This window comes from Lagopus muta, chromosome 24 (assembly GCF_023343835.1).
Source record: "Lagopus muta isolate bLagMut1 chromosome 24, bLagMut1 primary, whole genome shotgun sequence".
Taxonomy (NCBI): domain Eukaryota; kingdom Metazoa; phylum Chordata; class Aves; order Galliformes; family Phasianidae; genus Lagopus; species Lagopus muta.
The window spans coordinates 4,716,610-4,736,836 of NC_064456.1; the positions used below are offsets into that span (position 1 = coordinate 4,716,610).

At 45.5% G+C, this 20,227-nt stretch overlaps 3 protein-coding genes across 20 annotated transcripts in view; 1 reads left to right on the forward strand and 2 right to left on the reverse strand.

Annotated features, from left to right (window-relative positions):
• The window catches only part of ITPR3 (inositol 1,4,5-trisphosphate receptor type 3), a 275,096-nt gene that overhangs the window by 96,779 nt on the left and 158,090 nt on the right, over window positions 1-20,227 (reverse strand). The window lies entirely within an intron of this gene.
• On the reverse strand, window positions 339-4,063 carry OARD1 (O-acyl-ADP-ribose deacylase 1). Of its 7 annotated transcripts, none has more exons than XM_048926346.1 (6): window positions 2,749-2,785; window positions 2,166-2,230; window positions 1,552-1,696; window positions 1,361-1,419; window positions 888-1,000; window positions 339-582 (listed from the first exon to the last, which is right to left on the reverse strand). In XM_048926346.1, exons 2-6 carry the CDS (start codon window positions 2,196-2,198, stop codon window positions 480-482), a joined length of 453 nt encoding a protein of 150 aa, XP_048782303.1. In that variant the 5' UTR covers window positions 2,199-2,230; window positions 2,749-2,785; the 3' UTR covers window positions 339-479. The 7 variants fall into 7 exon arrangements, with proteins under 7 accessions (XP_048782303.1, XP_048782302.1, XP_048782301.1 ...); XM_048926345.1 differs by lacking the exon at window positions 2,749-2,785 and adding an exon at window positions 2,618-2,742; XM_048926344.1 differs by lacking the exon at window positions 2,749-2,785 and adding an exon at window positions 2,513-2,621.
• On the forward strand, window positions 2,995-17,165 carry NFYA (nuclear transcription factor Y subunit alpha). Of its 12 annotated transcripts, none has more exons than XM_048926333.1 (10): window positions 2,995-3,136; window positions 5,606-5,725; window positions 7,239-7,325; window positions 9,552-9,698; window positions 10,881-11,012; window positions 11,617-11,722; window positions 12,191-12,339; window positions 13,123-13,296; window positions 13,661-13,762; window positions 14,573-17,165. In XM_048926333.1, the coding sequence occupies exons 2-10, from the start codon at window positions 5,651-5,653 to the stop codon at window positions 14,624-14,626; spliced, it is 1,026 nt and encodes a 341-aa protein (XP_048782290.1). In that variant the 5' UTR covers window positions 2,995-3,136; window positions 5,606-5,650; the 3' UTR covers window positions 14,627-17,165. The 12 variants fall into 12 exon arrangements, with proteins under 12 accessions (XP_048782290.1, XP_048782292.1, XP_048782284.1 ...); XM_048926327.1 differs by having other exon boundaries at window positions 2,997-3,136; window positions 12,173-12,339; XM_048926330.1 differs by having other exon boundaries at window positions 2,997-3,136; window positions 7,239-7,322; window positions 12,173-12,339.

The following is a 20,227-nucleotide window of genomic DNA, read 5'->3' on the forward strand; positions in this document are numbered from 1 at the left end:
AAAAAGTGCTCGTGTCCAAAAGATACAAAAACTACTTTTTAATCCTGCAGAGAATACATATGCTATATATGAACACTGCAAATCCTGGAAAATAAAAATAGACGGGGCTCCACAGGTCATCATTATGAACCAGAACAACAAATATCTAAGCATTAGACAGCTCCAATTTCACTGCACAGGAACTGCCAGCTGTAGGAGCTCCAGTGCAGGCAGGTGCTCTGTGGAGGACGAGTGACATCTGGTGGCTTGCTGGGACAGAGTGGGAAACTCCCTGAGAGTCACAATACCCCTGCTTTCAACACAGGTTCCCTGAATACTACATCCCAAATCAGCTGCTCTGAGACTTTTGAGCTTTTTATTTTCTTTTAGAGCCACGGCCACCACCAACACACGAGTGAGCTGTGCTCAGCATGCAGTTTTCCCCCTCCTCAGTTAAGAAGTTGCTGCTGTTGAAAGCCAGGGAAATGAGACTCTTTTGTTCAGAGAGTATAAACAGTGATCTTTATATCTGTGTTTTCGAACACTTCCCCAAGTATTGCTGAAACTTTATCCCAATCCAGGCCGTCCAGTCCACACCCAATTCTGGAAAATAAAACATCAAAATAACTATAATGAGCTCTTTTGGAGTATGCAGTGAACAACAGGCCCTTCAGGCAGTAACCCAACTCACCCTAAGTCAATATAATGCAGTTAGAATACAGAAATAACCAAACCTGAGTGTACTTTTATCACTTAAACCCACAGGGGAACACAAGCTTCATTTATACAACAGATCAGAAGAGTTACAGTCAAGATGATACTGAACTCTCAGAGTAGGAGATCACTTCTCAAAACCATCCTCCTACCCAAGTAACACTGAGTTATTTACACAGTACTAATTTGCTTACTTAGGCATGGAAATATCAGTAACTCCATTGTTTAGACAGTGAGTTTTCATGGCTTCTAAACTCTTCCGCATGTCCTCGTATGTTGGTTTGTGAGAAACTTTCTTCTTCGTAATCTGAATATAAAAGTAAAAAAAGTTATAAATCTGTCGTTATCACTGCAAACTCCCCCCCTCCTCCCTCCAACACTCCTCTACACCCTGAGTCGCTACACCCAGAGTCACCACTGTGAAGGGAAAGAGACTTGGAAAAATAACTGTTTCATAGCTTGAAATAGTATAATTTGGCAGCTAGTGCTGTGAACTTATAAGTATAAATAAACACACACAAGAGAGCTTGGCTTCTCCTCAGTAGGAAGACTTGAGTAATACATCTCACTTACTTAGGAGAAAGTACTCAAAATTATTAAAGCTGTCATCGTAATATTGAATACAATTTTGTTACAGGGGAGCACTTGAGTCATTCTCTACTCTTACCAGGTAGTAAATATACCGGTCATCTCGTTGGAGAACTGCCACCTCCCCAGTCTTCTTTTCTAAAGGGAAGAAGGTGGTATTTTAGGAAGACTTACAGTCTACTATGCAATTGACCCTGGACCCCTGGTAGCAACCTTCAAGCTGGAAATCCATCAGTCCTTAAATTCCCATGATCATGCAGAATTACTCACGTTGCCCTAACAGTTCTTCGACGCCTCCAAACTTTTTCTTAAAAAGAACAGCTATCCCTGCACCCATGCGACAGTCCTCACTGATGCAATGAGCCAACGCGTCCGTCGGGGGGCAGGAAAACAGGTCTCCCTTAACACACTTCATCTAAAAAGCAAGCACAAATGTGAAATCTTGGAGTGCTGGCCACGATAACAGAACACTCTGCACAAACCTGTACAACGGTATCTATATGGTAGCTCGTTTCAGACTTAGATTATAAAGTCAATATGACAATAACATATTTTCTACAGGATCAGATATGAGAAACACGCACCAGCTCATCAGTTCATTTTACACAACCAAAACTCAGAAAGCTAGGATACGTAACACAAAGTACCTTCAGACCAGTGCACATCTACAGCACACCGAGTGCCAGAGCTCCACACTCCCAGGCACTTAACACCCGAGCTCTGTGCTGATGCAAAATAACTGCATCACTAATACAAGCACAGAAGTAGTGAGAAGTAGCTTTATTATCAGCCAATAAAGTCCCAAAGCTGTATGGTGCAATCGGCTGCTGTTATCAGGCAGGAACGCACCGCAAAGCAGCCCACATAACCCGTTTCCTACGCACCCACTCGCCCTGCTCCGGGCCGTGGGTGGCCATGGCAAGGCGGGCTGCGGTGAAGGCTTCAGTGGCTGGAAAGATGACAGAAAGAAGAACAGCGTTAATAGCAACCTCAGAAGGAAACAGGGCAGCGTGGCTGAGGGCCCAAGGCTGAGCCTTCACCCAGCGTGCTTCTGGAGCACAAAGCACCCGCTACGGGGAAAGAACGACAAAGGGCAGCAACGGCCCTGAGCAGAGCGGGGCCGTCCCACAGCAACAGCTGGGCCAGCGCAAGGCGAGCCAGAACCCACAGGCCTCGTGTTCTCCTCCAGGCCACCCCTGCCCGCTTCAGGACACCCCTCAGCAGAGCCCACCCGCGGGCACGACGTGAAGAACGGACTGCCGGGCCCGGACCGGCAACGCTGCGAGTGTAGCGAGCCTGCCCAGCACAGCCCACATCGCTCGGCCCGCTCCGTCACCTCCACTATGGCACTCCCAGCATCACGTGAAAATGGCCGCCGCCGCCCGCTCGCTGGCCAGCCCCTCTAGGCGGGCTGGAGGAACGCCGCCTCTATGGTACCCGCCGAGAACATTCCGAAGGCCGACCTACCGCAGAGAAAGCGCGTGCGCGAGACGCTCAGAGGCGGGACCTACAGAGCACGTGACGGGATGAGGGCGGAACCGCAGCTGCGCGTGCGCATCGCCGGCGTCGGCGGCCCGGCGAGGCGCGCGCGCTCCCTAGGGCGCAGGCGCAGTCGCTGCAGCCGGGCAGGCCGCGGGTGGGCGGTGCCTGGCGCCGAGGGCCGCGCCGAGGCAGGCGGGGACATCCGGAGCGAGAGCCGCCGTGCGCACGCGCCGCCTGCGCCCGCCCACTCTCCTGTCTTTGTTCGGGGTTGGGCGCCATTTTGCGCGGCGGCCGAGTAGAGGCGCTGATTGGGTTTCGGGGGCCGGTAGCGGAGCCAATCAGCGCGGGACCCGAACCGGGGGAGCGAGGCACGGTGAGTGCGAGCAGCCAATATGGAGCCCCCGAGCGCCGGCCCCAGCGCCGGGATTGGCGGGGCCGAGTGACCAGTCAGGAGGCCGATCGCAGGGCCGGGGCCGGCCGGCCGCAGCCGGGGGAGCCGAGGGGACGGGGAGCCGAAGGGACGGGGCGCGGGGGGCGGCCTCGAGAGAAGAGAGGGCCCGGGGCGAGCGGGCCGCGGGAGGAGAGGAGCTTCGGTGGGCGCGCCGGGAAGCGCGAAGCCGAGGGCGGCAGCGATGGAGGGGAAGCTGCGCCGGCCCGAACGCGGCGGGGACGCGGCGCTGCCGGCACGGGGCTGCGGGAACGGCGGCCGGCAGCGCCCCGCCCTCGAGCGGGGGGAGCGGGGCGGGCGAGCGAGCGAGCGAGCGAACCTCCTGCCGCCTCCCCGCCGCCCCGCTGACAGATGGGCCGCGGGCAGCGCTGCCCCTCCTCCTCTCCACCTCCCCCTCCTCCTCCCGCCGCCGCCGCCGCCCCCCCGCCGGCCTCGGGCAGCGGGGCCACAACGCACCTGGACGCCAAATGGCGGCGGCCTCGCGCCGCTGTGCTGCACTTTGAGCCCCGCTGAGGCCGCTGCTGGAGCGCCGAGCTCCCCTGACACGTGGCCGGGCGATGCCGGTGCGTCCCGCCTGGGGCTCCGTGCTGTGCCCGTGCCCCGAGGGCTGCCGGCTCGGGTTGAACGTCAGCGTGCAGCACGCTTTAAAATGGTGCTTTGGAGCTAAGTGGTTCTTGGTGCAGGTAATTGGCTGAGGGAGCAGTTGCTGTAGGTTCAGTACCCTCGTATATGTGTGCACATACCTGGAGGCATTCAGGGCCGGGCTGGATGTGGTTCTGGGCAGCCTGGTCTGGTGGTTGGTGACCCTGCACATAGCAGGGAGTTGAAACTTGATGATCATCGTGGTCCTTTTCAAGTCAGCGCATTCTATGATTCTGTACATGAATGCACGTTAACACTGAGCTCTTAAATCATTTTCTGTGCAGGCAGTTGCTGAGCAGGAGCTGACAAGTGAGATCAGCTGTGGGAGGAGCACCTACTGAAGGCGAAGGCTGAGCTTTAAAATTCAGCTTTGATACAGTAACACTGGTGCTGTTTTGTTTCAATGAAGGAAATGAAGTAATCCCTTGGAGGGCTGTGATCCTGCACGTGGGAAACTTCAGCTCAGGGCCACAGCCTGTGCACCTGAAATAGAACTGCGGTGCTATCTTATGTTATAGAGACAGGCCTGACAGAAGAGATCTGATAGAAAGCATTTTTAAATACACATATCCTTTAATTTCTGATTTGGTGTTAGAAAGCCTGAGATCTTCTTGCAAATAGAACTCAGTGGTGTCCTGTGCTCGTTACTGAGCAGCTTCCCTGCAGAGTGAGCTGCTTCCTGGTAGGCGCACAGGCAGCGAGGGCAGAAATTAAATGTACTGTGCAGAATTCAGATGGAAACTTTGATAGGCAGCGTCATCTGCAGGGGAAAAAAAAAAGGAAAGCATCTTCTCTTCTGGAAGGCAGTGAGAAGCTATTGCTAAACGAGCCACGGATGGAGCTGATATTGCATCAGAGCGCAGGGCCTTTCTGTGCTGTGACTCAGGTTATCGCTGTGATCTCCAGGGTTCGTATCACTGCGTCAAGGTTCTGAACCAAAGTCCCGGTCCTGACATTATTATGGCTGAGTATCAAGTCTCTGGTAATAAGACTTGCCTGTGGCCCATCTTGCTGCACAGTGATGTTAATGCTAAAACAAATCGGTGATAAATGTGGTAAATAATTGTGTGTTTTCTTAGCTTACAGGGATAAGGGGAGCTGCTGGATAAATGACACTGAAGCAGAAAGGGTGTTGTAAAGTGAAAGGGCAGGAAGGTTGAGCAGTGTTGCAGCCATAAGCACAGCAACTCTTCCAGGTAGTGGAAATTGGGACTACAGTCTGTATACATTTTTTTCTTGAAAACTGTTTTGTTTTTTGTTGCTTGTGAAAGTTATGTGCTGCCTTTTCAGCAGTGTAACAATCACGGGTAAATCAGATATCTCATTAAAAGTAAGAGTAAGAATTCCTTTGTGGATGATGTGAGGGAGAAGGAGGTAATGGAACAAAGTATTTTGTTTCAGTGTTCTTCATGTGTCCAGGCAAGGCTCCAAGAAATGAGATCTGCTGTCTTTTCAAAATACACATAAGAAAGAGAGATAAGGAGGGACTGTTGTGTAGCTGGGGAAGGAGAGGCTGTTTCACTTGGTTTTAAGTCTCAATGTCTGGGTCAGTTTTACACCCAGGCCTTGTTTTCTGTTCCAAAGTAAGGCAACATTATGAAAGAGGAAGGTGTGCAGTTAAACCATGGCCTGACTGTGCACAAGGCACCACCTCCACATCAGCAGGTGCTTTGCCGTTCAGCTGCTGTAGGACACAACAACCTTCCAACTTTGGGACAATGATCACCTGTTTTTTTTCTCTTTTCTTGCCAGTTACGCAGACTGCGCTGTGCCTTGGTCGTGTTGAGCTGAAGCACCATGGAGCAGTACACAGCCAACAGCAACAGCTCCACGGAGCAGATCGTGGTGCAGGCGGGGCAGATTCAGCAGCAGGTATGGGGAGCTGGTGTGGTGGGTTACAGACCTTCACAGTTGCACAGAACCAGCGAGATGCTCTGTGGTGCCTGCTGAGTTACCGGGGTTCTGTCACTACGCTGCGGTGTCGTCTTGTTGGAATCACAGTAAATAGGTTTACAAAAAATACCTTTGTTAATGGAATACTAGTTTTAATTCCAGTACAACAGGGAGTTTGAAGTCTGGTGGTGATTTGAGGAAACTAACATCCTCAAAATGGAGGAAACAATATCAAAGAAATATGTATTGAAATCCTTTAGATTTTTACCTCAGATGCATCAAAATGAGCATAAGAATGGTGAAAGAAAAAAAACCAAACCAAGCAACCATGTAACTTTGGTTGAGTTCATCCATTCCAGAAAGAAGATTGTAGTTTATGGATTAGAACATGCAGGCTCTTGGGCTGGTTTTGGTTTGGCTTTAAGGCTTATAGGTTTTCAGTGTTAAGGTTCATCCACGCACATTGAGCAGTGCTCTTACAGAGGAGCTGTGCTGCTGCTGAACTGCTTTGGTTGTGTCTTTGTTCAAGGCAAGAAGTGTGTCTTAGTTTGTCACGTACATGATTGAGATGCTGGATGATGTTTGCAGTGGGACGCACTGCTTTGCCTTCAGCCTGCTGGAGTGCTTGATGGCTGGGAGCAGCTCCTTCCACTGAATTTAGTGGAGTTTGATTTTTTTTTTTCAGTAAGAATAAAATAGGAATTAGAAGATGACAAATTAAGAATTATCAAAAAATACCTGATTCCAGCAGGTAACCAAAGACATATTTGATTTGACTGGTATCTTCTAAGTAATAGAGGTAAAAACATTCACTGACCTCTTTCGTTTTCAGTACATGCTCACCAACACAGTGATTTGCTGCACATGAAATGTTTTTCTAAGTGATTTTTTCTCTTGAAGAAGCCAGTTTCAGCTTTCAGGAGAGAGACTGTCCTTCGTCTCTCAAAATGCTAACGCAGTTAACATTGATTATTTTGGGACTCTTACTAAGGAGGCTAAAGATAGATGAGGCTTTTAGGTTTAACTGCTCTTGCAACATCTCGAGATCATCCTTCAAGGTCAGTGGTGGGAAGGCGCTGATGCAGGGACGACACGGATGAACTCCTAGGCTGCTGTGCTGCTCTTCTGTGCAGAAAGGAATGTATGGCCTTTATTGTAGCTAACAAATCATAATTTTGGAAGCCTTTCACAGGAAGTTTGAGTAGTGGAAGGAAACATTTAGCAGATAGGCAGCAGCCGACAGCAACGATTTTGATTTCTGTAAAATGACCTCTCGTATTCTTTGTGACTGACCTTTGTTTGGAATGTTGAAGCTTACCAGTATGATGCACAGGTTTGCCAGTATTCCATTCTTGGATGTGTTAAATCACATTCCATATGTTCCGAGAGCAGCGTATGTGAATTTTAAAATTCATCCTCTTCAGCAAAGCGTGGTTGTCTCGTGTGAGCTGTGCATTTCCGTGTTTCAAGCTCTTCCTGTTCCTGTTCCCAGCAGCAGGGTGGTGTCACTGCTGTCCAGCTGCAGACTGAGGCCCAGGTGGCATCCGCCTCAGGCCAGCAAGTCCAGACCCTCCAGGTAGTGGTGACCTCTCTAATTGTGTTTGTGAGCACTGCATGACTCTCCCCATCACCACATATCTAATGCTGTGTTTTTTACAGGATTTGGAATAGGCACAGGAAAATTGTTGGCTGATACTGTGTGCTTTATGTGAGGTTTCCCACAAAGAGTGAGGTTGTAGCTTTTCATTGCATCACAGGCGTGTTGATGAATTCCAGCTGTAGTAATTCAGAAAGCAAATAGCGGATGAAATGGGAGTCAAAAGGGAAGAAACCCACCCAGATAATGAAGTCAAGAGACACGACTTAAAAGAGATAAAGCTTAAAGATTTTCTGTACTTCCACGATTACATTTGTGATACTCACTGTGAGTAGTTTGCAGGTTTTTTTCCTACATGAGAGAGAGACACAGAGGTAGGGGGTGACCCACCAGCAAGAAGAGAGAAACTTTTTGTATCTGTAATTGGAAAAGCTGCCTGGAAACAGTATTAGCTGCTGCAACAGTATTAGCTCCTGATCGCTCATTTCCTGCCTGTATTACACATTGCAGGGGAGCTCAGATGTGTGCTTCCTAACAGCACACCTAGCAGAAATTGGAAAGAAGCACATGGTCATTTCAAGCCCTGATTTACTTCAGTGTGAAGTACTGTGGGCCATGCAAATGCATTTGCCATCTCGTTAGCTCACATAGGAAACTTGTGGAGGAGCCCTGGGCAGCTGTAGCAGTTTAGCAGTGCGTTGCTCACTTAGTATTTTGGTTTTGCTTCAGGTCTGAATGGTCTTGCCAGGTGTCAAGTTGAACACAGCATTTTTTATGTTTGGAGTTCAAGTATGAAAAGCTGGCTGACTTGAATTGCTTGGATCACTGTGACCTCCTCCTTCTCCCCACTTTTTTTTTTTCTTTTTCTTTTATTTTTTTTTCCTTTGCTTGCCTTAATGCATTAACAAGAATCCTGGAATGCCCACTTTACTTTCTGCCTGCTGGATGTAGTACTGCTGCTGTGCTTCTCTGGCTGACACGAGCATGCTTTTCTCTCTGGTAACTCAGAACACACACTGCCCATTTTGTCAGCGACTGCTGTGTGATAGCGGCGAGGCTGAGGAAGGAACGGATCAATGTGGCAAGGGGATCAGGTGACCTTTAGAGCTACAGTGTCCTATTTAAGGTGTTGATCCCTGGGATGCAACTGTGGTTGAGTCTGTTTGTGTGTTAACACGTAGTTCAGCAGGGTATTTGAACTATGCAGAGGGAAGTTGGTGGGTTTTTGAAGTGAAATGCGATGGAAATCTGTGCCGATCTCAGTCTGGTGCTCTACAGTGGAAGTGCTTGAAGAGTGAATGTTTGGCACTGCCTACCCTTGAATTTTACTGCTAGGAAACCCAAGAACTCTGATTTTTGTCACGTTGTTCTGGTTTGTAAACAACTCCCAGCTGATTAGGAGTCATTACCCAGTTCAAAAGGCTCCTCTCACATTCCAGCTGAGGCGGTGTGGCTTTCTGTAGGCTTCTCAAAGATACTTAGAAGGTAATAATAAAGTTTATATGGGGAGTTTCTCTCCTTGCCTTTTCTTTCATCAAGTTTTTTCCTAGTGACCAATTGCAGTGACCTTTATGTGCTATTTGGAAATCTGCATTAAGTTTTTTATCCAAGAGATGTCTGCAGCTCATTTGCTGTCACTCTTCCTTACTGAGCTGCGTTTTGTGCTGTTACATTAATAACTTCACTTAATAGCCGTGAAAAAATTCTCTGAGAATATCACAGGCTGTGTATTGGTTAGGAAATGGAAATGTTGTAAGCATGTAATTGGAGAGAGTGAAGCTGCTGCAGAATCTCTCTGCCAGAATGGCTTACTTTGAGCTTTTTCTCATTAGAAGCCTCAGTAAAAGATTAGCAGTGATGTAGTTAATGAAGGTTCTTTTATTACACTTTGCTCTTGGGCTGTGCATGAACATAGTCATAGTGTCTAGAAAACTTCTCCAGCTTTTATGCCTTATTGGATAGAGTGCAGCAGGAAAAGATAATTTACAAAATCCACCAGAGCAGCATGGAGAGTGGTAGAAACCAAAGGTATTTGGTACTGATTACGAGCCCAGCACAGCGACTCCTGCTGTGACTGAAGTGAGTCAGTTGTCTGGTCGCTCATTGAGATGGGTAAGCAGCTAGCCATGAGAGGTGTCCACTTCTGTTCCTGGCTTCACACCACCAGACTTTTTCATTGTTCTGTTTGTTTTTTCTCCTGTTCCTCAGGTCCAGGGGCAGCCGTTAATGGTGCAGGTGAGCGGAGGGCAGCTGATCACATCGACTGGCCAGCCCATCATGGTGCAGGCTGTGCCTGGGGGCCAGGGCCAGACAATCATGCAAGTCCCTGTTTCTGGAACGCAAGGGCTGCAGCAGGTGAGATAACCCTGATTTCATTAGAGGTGAATTGCAGAGCTGTGTTCCTGCCTTGTCAGATAGAGCGGGTTCACCTCAGCGCTGTTAGAATGGCTGGCAGTGATGGCTGTGATCTGCCACACTGAACTGAGCATTCAGAGTGGATCTAAAATGCACTTCATATCGGGCTTTTGTATGTTGAGGGGTAGTGAAAACCTTCCAAGTTCATTAGAATACACTTGAATTCTTCAAAAAAAGAAATCTTGAAAATAATTCTTGTGCTTGAGTTCATCTTACGTGTGATGGCAGAAGGTGGATTTCAACGTTTCTGTTGCAAATAAAGTAATATTGTGGAAGGGTATGTGATGATTTTATTGGAAGCAATTGCTTTGAATTATTGAAAAGACAGTTTTTAAATTTCAGCAGGCACTCAAAGCGTGTTCCTCAGAAATAAGAGAGGAACTGCTAAGAGCAGCATGTTGGAAGTGTTGCAGTGATTAGAGAATGAGGTTTGGGAACGAAGTTCTGCACCGTCCAGGGAGGTGGTGGTGGTGGTGGTGTCCTGAGAGGTTGGTTTAGTTACTGAATTCAAACTCCTTGGCTGAAAGACAGTATTTTTTGTCTTAGGTTCTTTATGCTGTGGTTGTTGAGGAAGGTCTGTAACTGGGTTCTAAAGCAGAAGCTGCAAACCATATCCCAGTTTCTCTTTTTTTTTTATCTCACAAAAGTGCTCCAAATTGGCGGAAGGATTTCACAAAGCTGATGACATTTTTATTTGTGTCCTGAGTACTGCTGTATGCTGGATAATTAACGCTCTGCAGATATCTTCAATCTTACTCCTCGTTTCTTTGACCTGAGTAGTATTCCTAGTTCTGTGTGAATTTATTTCTTCTGATTGTTTTACTGTGTAAGCAGAGGAGATCTGCTAGAACATGATGACGCTGGCATGTTACGTGTTACGTTTCCTCTATTCTGTACGTTCCTGACTGTTGTTCTATCAGTGACTGCTGCGTCACAAGGAAGAGTAATTTAAAGCTCTTCATTATAAAATAGAAAAAGAGAAGTATCAGTGGTTTTTTTTTTTTGTTTTTGTGTTTTTCTTTGCAGCAATAAATCATCCTCAGATGATCTGGTAATGCTGAGGCCAAGGAGGGGGAAATAAGAGGCATAGTTAATGTTCCTTTCTGACTCTTTCTTCCACAGATTCAGTTGGTCCAGCCAGGTCAGATTCAGATTCAAGGTGGGCAGGCTGTACAGGTACAGGGGCAGCAGGGCCAGACCCAGCAGATCATTATACAGCAGCCACAGACTGCAGTTACTGCTGGCCAGACACAGGTAACTGCACCAGCATGAAAGGGTTTTCTTGAGAGGAACAGGAAGAGAAACTTGGCGAATGACTTAAGATACGGTTAAGTAAAAAGGGAAAAAAATATTAATGTGGAGGAGAACTTGAGAATAAAATTAATATCGTTGTAGTGTTTCATTTACAGAGTAAATAGACTGCATGTTCTTATCCATCGTGTTTCTGTATATTGGTTCATGGCTGTTTTTGTCTATCTGTTGCAATTTGAAAACATAAGTACTGCTAATGCCATCCTCGCGCCATGTTGTGCAGTAGTCCAGTCATACCTGGGTTTTCTGCTGTTTGTTTTTTTTGTTTGTTAGGACCAGAATTTAATGTACTGATAATGAGATAGGACACTGGAACTTGTTTCTCTGACTGTTAAATACTGCAGTATTAGAAAAAGTTTATTATACGTGCTTCAGGTGCTTTACCTTCAGTTCAGTTGGTTTGTACTCCATTCTATTTCTTTATGCTAGTAATAAAGCAAAAGAAATACACGCCTGAAGTGCCGTAAGCACTGTGTATTAATTCAGGAACTGTGAAACTTGAGAAGGAAGCAATTTCTGAAGTTCCTATGTTCTCTGTTTTGTTTAGACTCAGCAGCAAATAGCAGTTCAAGGACAACAAGTAGCACAAACGGCTGAAGGGCAGACCATAGTCTATCAGCCCGTTAACGCGGATGGAACCATTCTCCAACAAGGTACGAGTTCTGGTGCAAAAAGCTGGGACTTCACAAAGCCCATTTTATAGGTTTTCATTGCCTTGCCATGGCTGTCGGTGCAAACCGTGCGTTGCAGTGCTGGTTGGTAGTGCTGTGCCTGCTGTGGTGTGATGGCACAGCAAATGGAAGAAGACATGTTTGTATCGTTACACAGGAAAACTGCAACATCCTTTTTTTCCATGGTAAGAACTGTTAGAGTAGGAATGCTCGTTTCCTTCTGCACTTTCAAATGCCTGCTCTCTTACCTGAGGCTGGGATTACAGTGCAGGTACAGAAAATACAAAGTATGTTTTAGTTGATATCTTGTAATGCATTTCTAAATCTTATGGAAGGGTGAATGAGTGAAAAACAGAAGTGGGACTAATGGTGTTCCCTTCTTTCTGTGTGCGTGTTTTTGTTTGTTTTCTTTTGTGTTTTATTTTCTTAAAGTTACAGTCCCTGTTACAGGCATGATCACCATTCCAGCAGCCAGTCTGGCTGGAGCACAAATTGTGCAAGCAGGAGCCAACACCAATACCACCAGCAGCGGACAAGGGACTGTCACAGTGACACTGCCAGTTGCTGGAAATGTTGTCAATTCAGGTGGAATGGTTATGGTACGTGTTTAAGTTGAAGGTAGAGCTGTAAGGTGTCAGTGCTTAAGTTGTCTGAGATCCACGTCAGCTTAATGAGGTCAGTCTTCTCAGTAGGAACAGGAGTTAGAAGTTTAAAGGATGAAAGCTTTCAGTTTTAATGGCCACTGTCCTGTTGTGATCTGTGTATTCTGTACTTGCTTTCAGCTACAGCAGATTGAGTTAAAAAAATACAGGAGCTGAAACTCAAGATAAGCTGTTAGCTGATAAGCAGGCGTTTAAAAAGATTGAATCGACTATCGCATGTCTCGAGGATTCCTTGGTATTTGTTTTTCTGATTCTTAGGGCTTTTTTCTGCCAGTTCTTATGTCTTTGTAGTTGGATGCCTTTCAACTTGAACTTTATTGTTCATCTCCACTAGATGTCAGCAGCTCTATGAGTAATAATTGCTTAAGAAATGCTCTGAAATTATCATATAAATTAAATAACTCATAGCCTAAAAGAAGGGGAAGTGATGGGCATGTCCTGCATGCAAATTAGACAAGATGCAATAACATAGTCATAGAATTGTGTATTGTATTGAAATTTTAACCATTATCACGAAGAAAGGAAGCACAAATGGTGTCATTGATGTGTTTAAATTTGTCCTGCAGTTTGAGAAGGACTTTATTACTCCTTTCAGTTTAAATTGGCGCATTAACTGCAGAAAAAACAAGCCCATTCCATTGCAAACACTTCCAAAAGTGTATCTCTGCATTCCTTTTTCATTCCAAACTAAAAGTTGTAAAACCATTCTTCTCTGTACAGATGGTGCCTGGAGCTGGATCAGTACCAGCTATCCAGCGGATACCTTTGCCCGGAGCAGAGATGCTTGAAGAAGAGCCCCTCTACGTAAATGCTAAGCAGTACCATCGGATCCTGAAGAGGAGGCAGGCACGTGCAAAGCTTGAAGCGGAGGGGAAAATTCCCAAAGAAAGAAGGGTGAGAATATAACACAAATCCAATACAGGGCTGCTGCGTGAGGAAGGCACAGAAAATCATCTCTGCCAGAAAAATGATGGTTGGAATCTTAGTATTTTTTCCTTTTTTTTTCGCTTGTTCATAAACTACTTCTGAGTAATCTCCAAGTCCCTTGGTGGTAGTAAGTCCTCCCTTTCCAAACGTTTAATAGTTCATTTAATGTCTCTATTTCAAACAGGTCTTTACCATAAACGTCTTAGTTCAGGGGTGGGGGGAAAGAATGGAGTCTGCATCAGGTTTTTCTGCCGAGTTCTCAATTACTGTAAGTACTGAACTGAGGAGGAATAGGCCGCTCTCATTGCTCTTCTCTTCTGTGTTGTGACAGAAATACTTGCATGAGTCTCGGCATCGTCACGCCATGGCCAGGAAGAGAGGGGAAGGGGGGCGTTTCTTCTCACCAAAGGAGAAAGACAGTCCCCATATGCAGGTAAGTAGAATTTTGTCTGTTCTTTGAGCAGCGCAGGCTTTGAGTTCTCCAGGTTACAGTTTAGAGGAGTGTTGCTACTGTTTCCTGTTCTTTTTTTGGGTTAGGCTGCTGACCTTTGGCTCTTCCTGCCTACAGATTTTTGTTTGGAGCTTTGTAAAGAAATCCTCCCTCTCACGCTGTTCACTTTGGAGAGCAAGCACTCATTTACCTTGAGTAATTAATTCATAGTAATGTTGATAGAAATGTATTCATTTGTTTTACAAACAGAGAATGCCTGTATTTATTGTTCTAAGAAATGCAATCTGTGCAGCTGTTGTGATTGCATACCAGAAGTTTCCTTATTAGGACGTGTATTAAGGGACATGCTTTGTCTCACACGTGTTGGAAAGTTCAAAAATGTTTGTCTGATTCTTAGTTGTCCACTAAGATACGTAAATAAAATGCAAGAGAGGTTTCAAGGGAGGGAATATCGTAGGGTAGAAGTAGCAAATTCTGTTGTTGACCAGCGCTTTAAAGTCGTCGTGTGACTTCAGTGGAATGATATTTCTCATTCTAAAGTGGAATCCTGTCCAAACGCTAGACCTGTACCTTCCATTAATACCAGAAACAATCTGTTGCTAGGAGTTATTAATAGATGTGTATCACAGTTACCCTGAGGTGGCTTGTAAAACCCAGTAGAAATGTGGTATGTCTGAAGATCGTGGGCAGAGGGGGGTAGAGGAGTATCTGCTCCTGAAAAAGGCAGTTGTGAGTGACTCTGTTATGGAAAATTTTTGAAATTACAATATGACATTTATTTTGTATCTCTAGGATCCACCTCAGAACAATGAAGAAGCAATGACACAGATGATCAGAGTCTCCTAATCACTGCTAACATAAAAATGTAACTGAATTCCTGTCCCTTCTGCAAGTCTGTCCTACCTTACCAGTGTATCAAGCAAGTCTTTCAATGGGACAATCACCACATCACAGCCTATCCTTTTCTACAGACAAACACCACTTTTTCAGCGTGTGGTAAAGATTTTAACTGCAGTTGACTCAACTAATAGAAACTGAATGACTGTCTTGGTATACTCTTCTGATTCAGTGCAGGGATTTCAGTCTGACAGCTCATGCCTTTTTTTTTTTTTTCCTTTTTTTCTCCTTTATAACATCTCTCGCATTAAGATTGGCCATGGTGAGTGTACCACTGACTGACCAGCAATAACTGGCGTGCTGAAGGAGGGCCAGTAGAGGCTTCTTGGAGTTATGACCCTTCTGCGCAGCGACATAATCCAGTTGATAGCAACCAGCACTGATGTGGCTATACCACAGTACTTCGTTTTCCCAGTAGAGAACTGTTAGTTACATCCACTATTTGCATCTTTGGATTTACTGTCTACTGAACTGTTCTCTGCTGTTGCATTTGCACCTGCAAAGCTGACAGAAACTGAAGGGGGTTCTCTTAAGCTCCACTCTGTAAAATATGTAAACAGCAAACTCTTCTCTGGGAAAAGTTCAGCCATCAAGTCAAAGTGATCAAAACAGTTCAAGATTATTACAGGACTTGATTTATTGTGTATCTCTTCCAGGAAGTAAGAGTGGAGAGGGTTATTGATGTGAGGATAAGGATTTAGTTAGTAAATGCAATTTGTTGGTGTTTTTTGGTATGCTTACTGCCAGCAGTTAGTGCTTTGGAAGAAGAGTGGATGCCAATATTAAAGTATTGAAGCTTCTAAGTGAGTCTCTTCCAAAGGATTACTTTTAAAATCTTTATTTCCAACCTAACCAGTCCGATGCATGGTTCTCCAAAAGAAATACAATCTGCAACATCTGAGTGATAACACTTGACCATCTTTTTGACAGTATTTCTTGATGTGTGCTGTAAATCAGTTCTACAGTTCTCATTCTACATAGAGTGAGGGACGTTTTATGATGGCAGAAGCGCAGGGCCACTCAACCAGGTGCATACTGATGTTTTGAAGGACTGTTGAATGAAGGCATGTACTGGTTAACTGTTCAGGCTTCTAACAGACTATCCACTTAAAAAAGAAGAGTTTTTAAAATGTGGCACTCAAGAAGTAGCTGCATTCAAAAAGTAATAATAACAATGTCGTGGATTTTTCATTATTACAACTGGTTTCTGGCTGCATACCTTAACAACACAACTTCTTGTTCGTTATGGGTTTTTAAACTTGTCCCATTTTTACTGATGTAAAATATGATGGAATTCATGAACAAGCAACCTGTGATGCAGAGTGCCTACCTAGGTACTAACACAAGTGTCCAGATCAGCCACCTGCAAAAACACTTAGCCAGTATAGGTACAAAGAGGAGGAGCAGATTTGGCATTCGCAGTAAGGCAGCTGGATTTTCTAAATGAAGTTCCATTTATTCTCTTCTGAGCTTCTAGCTCTGCATTCTTACCCTTACACAGCTGACGTGGTGAGCTGAAGCAAAGCTGACAAACAGTTCTGCAAGGCAGGCCTGCAGCCACAGAGAAAGGTAAAAGCCAAGTTCCAAATAGATCTTTGGATTCAGTTGTCAAAAATTATATTAGTAATCTAGTATTCTGCTCACAAACTTTACATGAGGGTTTTTTCCAGCTATTCAAAAGGCATTGATAGCATTTTTGGTGCCTTTGGTTGCTTCTGCCTTAAAATACTTGGCCAGTTAGAGCGTGGTGCTGCTGCTTTTTTTTTCTTCAGTCAGTAACTATAAGATCCTCACCTGGCATTTCTCGTGAGGTCACCCATTTCAGGAAACCCATAGCTCTCGTTTAGTGAAGGAATAACAAAACCTTTTCCTTAGTTGAATTTGCCGCACTATTGTAAATACTTTTTTATGCATCTGTACATGTTGTCGATAGGGTGTTCATGTGCTGGAGGAACATCTCTGTGCTGCAGTAAGACGGCCTCCATAACGTTTCTGCTCTTCAACTGACAGCTAATCTCTGTCTCAGAGAACCCCCTCAGACAGTTGGAAGTTATGGAAGCAGAGATTGTTGCTCTGACGTAGGTTTTTGTTCATTTCTTTTAAACTAGTAATTCTTGTTTTTCTTAGAGAAGTTGTCAACTTCTTCCAAACGACTAGAACTTTTTTCCCCAGTGAGCCCTTCATATATAGGTTCTCTGATCTGTTGTTGTAGAACGTGTACTAAGGCCTATGGATTCGTGTTACTTAGGAAGCTTTACTGTTAATACTTCAAATAAGGATGTGAAAAGCTGAGTGCAGCTGTTACGTTTTTCACCTGCATTTGGTTATTTGTGTTGGCCTCTGAAAGCAGCGTTTGCTTGGTGGCAGGGCGACACTTGGAGAATGGTCCTGGAGTGATGCTGGAGTGCTTCAAGGCTTTGCATGTTAAAAACGGGAGAGAGGAGAAAAAATTCTTTGTGACTGGATGTGGGGGGGGGGGGTGGGAGGGGACACTGAAATTTAAATCATGTAAGGCGAAGTTTGTATATAGTTAAAAAGTTTATAATTTTTTTTATATAATGCATTTTTTCAAGTGTATTTTGGTCTTTAATAGATGCAATTGTAAGTACTGTGTACACTATCCAGCTAATAAAAATTTATAAACCAAGCAGCGGCTTTGGCTCTGCTTTAAAGTCCTCCTTTCAGTCAGAAGGAAGAAGCCTTTTCCACACCTGGCATTGCTCTGCCTGAAGGAACCGCCGGTGGAGGCCTGGCGCCTGCGAGCGCTGGAACCCGATTGGCTGAGGGAAGCTGTGGCGTCCCGCCACGCGTGCTTATTGGTGGGTGCTGAGGTGGGATGCCTCTGATTGGCTGGTGGTGCCCTGCTAGTTTCCCGCCTGGCATGGGGCAGTGTCTCAAGATGGCGGCTGAGGGAGTTGGGGGGAGGGCGTAGCTCAGCTCTGAGGCTGAGGAAGATGCTGTCGCCCTCCTGGAGTTGGGAATGGCCTCTCAGCTGCTGGAGGGAAGAAAGGAAGGCTGCTGTCACCGGGTCAGTGTTCCTTTTGTGTGTCCTTTTGAGTGTGGAAGAGTTGTTGGGGGAGTCTCTGGGCTGTGGCTAAAGGAGGTGCATAGTGATTAGCTTGGTAGTTTTTTGTTTCAGACAATAATTATTTGGGGAAATATGCCCAGAAGTCACGCTGTCTCTTCTCCCTTGCCAATCCAGCTCCTGGCTACCCATTGGCATTATGCTCCATGTGCCTGAGGGCCATCTTCTGTGTGCATGCTGCAGGAGTCATTGCACGCCTCGGGTAATTATTCCAGAGAAGTCTTCCAGAAAAGTCGAATGATGACACAAACAGCCCTGGAGCACAGGGAGTGCCCTATGGGTGCAGTGCTGGAATCTGCTCGGGGTTGTGCAAGCATAAAAGAGGTCACTACCTTCACGTTACCCAAGTGCTGTGCTTCCCAAAACATTTACTTCTTTGTGTTGCTGGGTGTCTTCCAGAAGGGTGGTTTATTCTTGTCCCCAAACTCCCTAGTATCATGTCATTATCTTTATTTGCTCAAATATGGCAGAATGGAGACTGTTAGAGCTTATTTTTTGTGTTTTGGTACAAAAGGAAGTTTTCCTCTTAAGAGGATTGGGCAGGCTTTGGAAGGCTTTAGAAATGCTCAGCTTCCATGTCCGCCTGCTAATCCCTCTCAGGCGTGCTGTTCCTTCCATGCATGCTGCTCAGGATCTCTCAGCAGTGTTGTAACTTCAGCAATGATAACATAAATACTTTTATCAGGACTGCTGTTAGGCTGTCTGTTTGTACGGTATCAAGTGGTTGTATGCTACTGTATTGCTGTATGTTTGTTGTTTGCAAAGCTCTTAGGATTAATAATTGCCATATATATATTTATATAAACAAAATACTGCGTTAAGCCTGTTCATTTGTTCCTGTGTTCTTGGGATATGCTTTATTTTAGAAGGGATACACTAAACTTTGCAGGCACTTGTGGCCATACGAGTTCTTGAAAGAACTAGAATCAGTAGAGCTCTTGGGGCTTGGTTCTGCCCTTGCTGGTGCAAAAGCAACTGCTTTGCTAGCAGAGGTGTTGAGCTTGCATGAGTGTCACCTGCTGCCCACAAGCAGAACAAGAACAAAAAGGGCAGCTTTACTCCAAGCACTGTTGTGTTTCTTTTTCCTGCACGGGATGCCTTAACAGTGCTTTCCGTGCTATCTATAAAACAGCTTGGAAATACTGGCTAAAAGCTCTAAGTGAAAATAGGTGAGTTCTTCTAATACCAGTTCTGATAGAGCACAGTCATACTGCCTGTGGTCAGTGCCCAAATTAGAGGGATGGTTTCCCCTTAGATGAGGTGGGCTAGGAGTGCCTCCAGCAGGCAGTTCTGAGCATCCAGTCAGGTACTGCTGTTAGGGGTTATCTTCTGAAAAAAATATTTTTCTCTCTGCACCAGGCTTCAAGCTCGGACACTGGTTTGTGCTGCAGCGCCGAAGGCTGGCAGTCAGTGTGGGTCCTGACAGATGCTGGCCTGCCCTTTTGACACAGTGTTGCTGGCAGCTCTGAGATCGTGATGAAATGCAGAAATGCTACAAGTGTGACTGTGGGCAAATAGAGCAGAATAAATCCTCAAGGACATCGCAGTTGAGGAGTCATGAATGCAGAAGAGCATGAAGGGCAGTGGCCCAGGGGAATAAGCAGGCATCATAGGCCTGAAGGGAATGCCCACAGCACATAATAGGTTATGTGATTACAAAGCCACTCAGATATTGATTTTCACAGCTTTTTGCTTTATTCTTAATTTGAAATTCTTTTCAGTTCCCTAACGAGCAGGACCAGACTAATTTAAAGCAAGCCCTCGCTTTGGAGAGAAGTTCCTGTATCTGCTAATCTTGGGCTAGTCACGGTTGCCAGGATCTTGTCCTTTATTGCTTAGCTTTCTGCTCCGGGAATCAATATTCTGAGTTGCTGGGAACAGGAGAGAAGTAAGGCAGGAAGTTGAGGACAATTGAACAGATATTCTAAAGCGAACAGAACGGATAAAATTTTGTGCTGCTAATGTGTGAAGTGGACACGGTTGGTAAGTGTTGGGTTTTCTCTGCTCCTTGGTTCCTCATGCAGTAACATGTTGCCAATTCTTTGTATTTCAAGGAGCTGGAAACAAACATTTGTTCCAAAAATATTCGTATGCCCCAGTGGTTTCCAGAGGAAAAGGGAAGGTACGGATGAGCCAACTGTATTTCATCCAGCAGGAGACTCCTTGATCTCTGGTATTGCTCCCAACCAGTATCATCCAAAATTCAATGTACTTTGCCGTTTTGTTTTTTGGGGGGGCTTTTGCTGAGATCTCAATGGCTTCTTTTGCATGCCCAATTTGCAGAGCTGCTGCTGGACGTTCTCAGGATGGCATAATACTGTGGTGATTGGGGTAGAAATCTCTGCAGTGTAATTCACAATCTGTGTGCTTGTTCTGTTCTTATAGTCCACTTAAGGCCAGAGTGCTTTGTGGTGAGCAGACAGGCTGCTCAGCCATGGGGCATTTGGAAATACTTCTACTGCCTG

Bases quoted from the DNA above. Each gene is read 5' to 3' on its own strand.
- OARD1 (XM_048926344.1), bottom strand. From the start codon at position 2,597: ATGTGGGCTGTGCTGGGCAGGCTCGCTACACTCGCAGCGTTGCCGGTC. The intron at 2,231-2,512 runs GTGGGCTCTGCT...TCATCTTTCCAG, and splicing joins TCTTCACGTCGTGCCCGCGG to CCACTGAAGCCTTCACCGCA. The intron at 1,420-1,551 runs GTGAGTAATTCT...TCTTCCCTTTAG, and splicing joins CGAAGAACTGTTAGGGCAAC to AAAAGAAGACTGGGGAGGTG.
- NFYA (XM_048926327.1), top strand. From the start codon at position 5,651: ATGGAGCAGTACACAGCCAACAGCAACAGCTCCACGGAGCAGATCGTG. The intron at 11,723-12,172 runs GTACGAGTTCTG...ATTTTCTTAAAG, and splicing joins TGGAACCATTCTCCAACAAG to TTACAGTCCCTGTTACAGGC. The intron at 13,763-14,572 runs GTAAGTAGAATT...TTGTATCTCTAG, and splicing joins AAGACAGTCCCCATATGCAG to GATCCACCTCAGAACAATGA.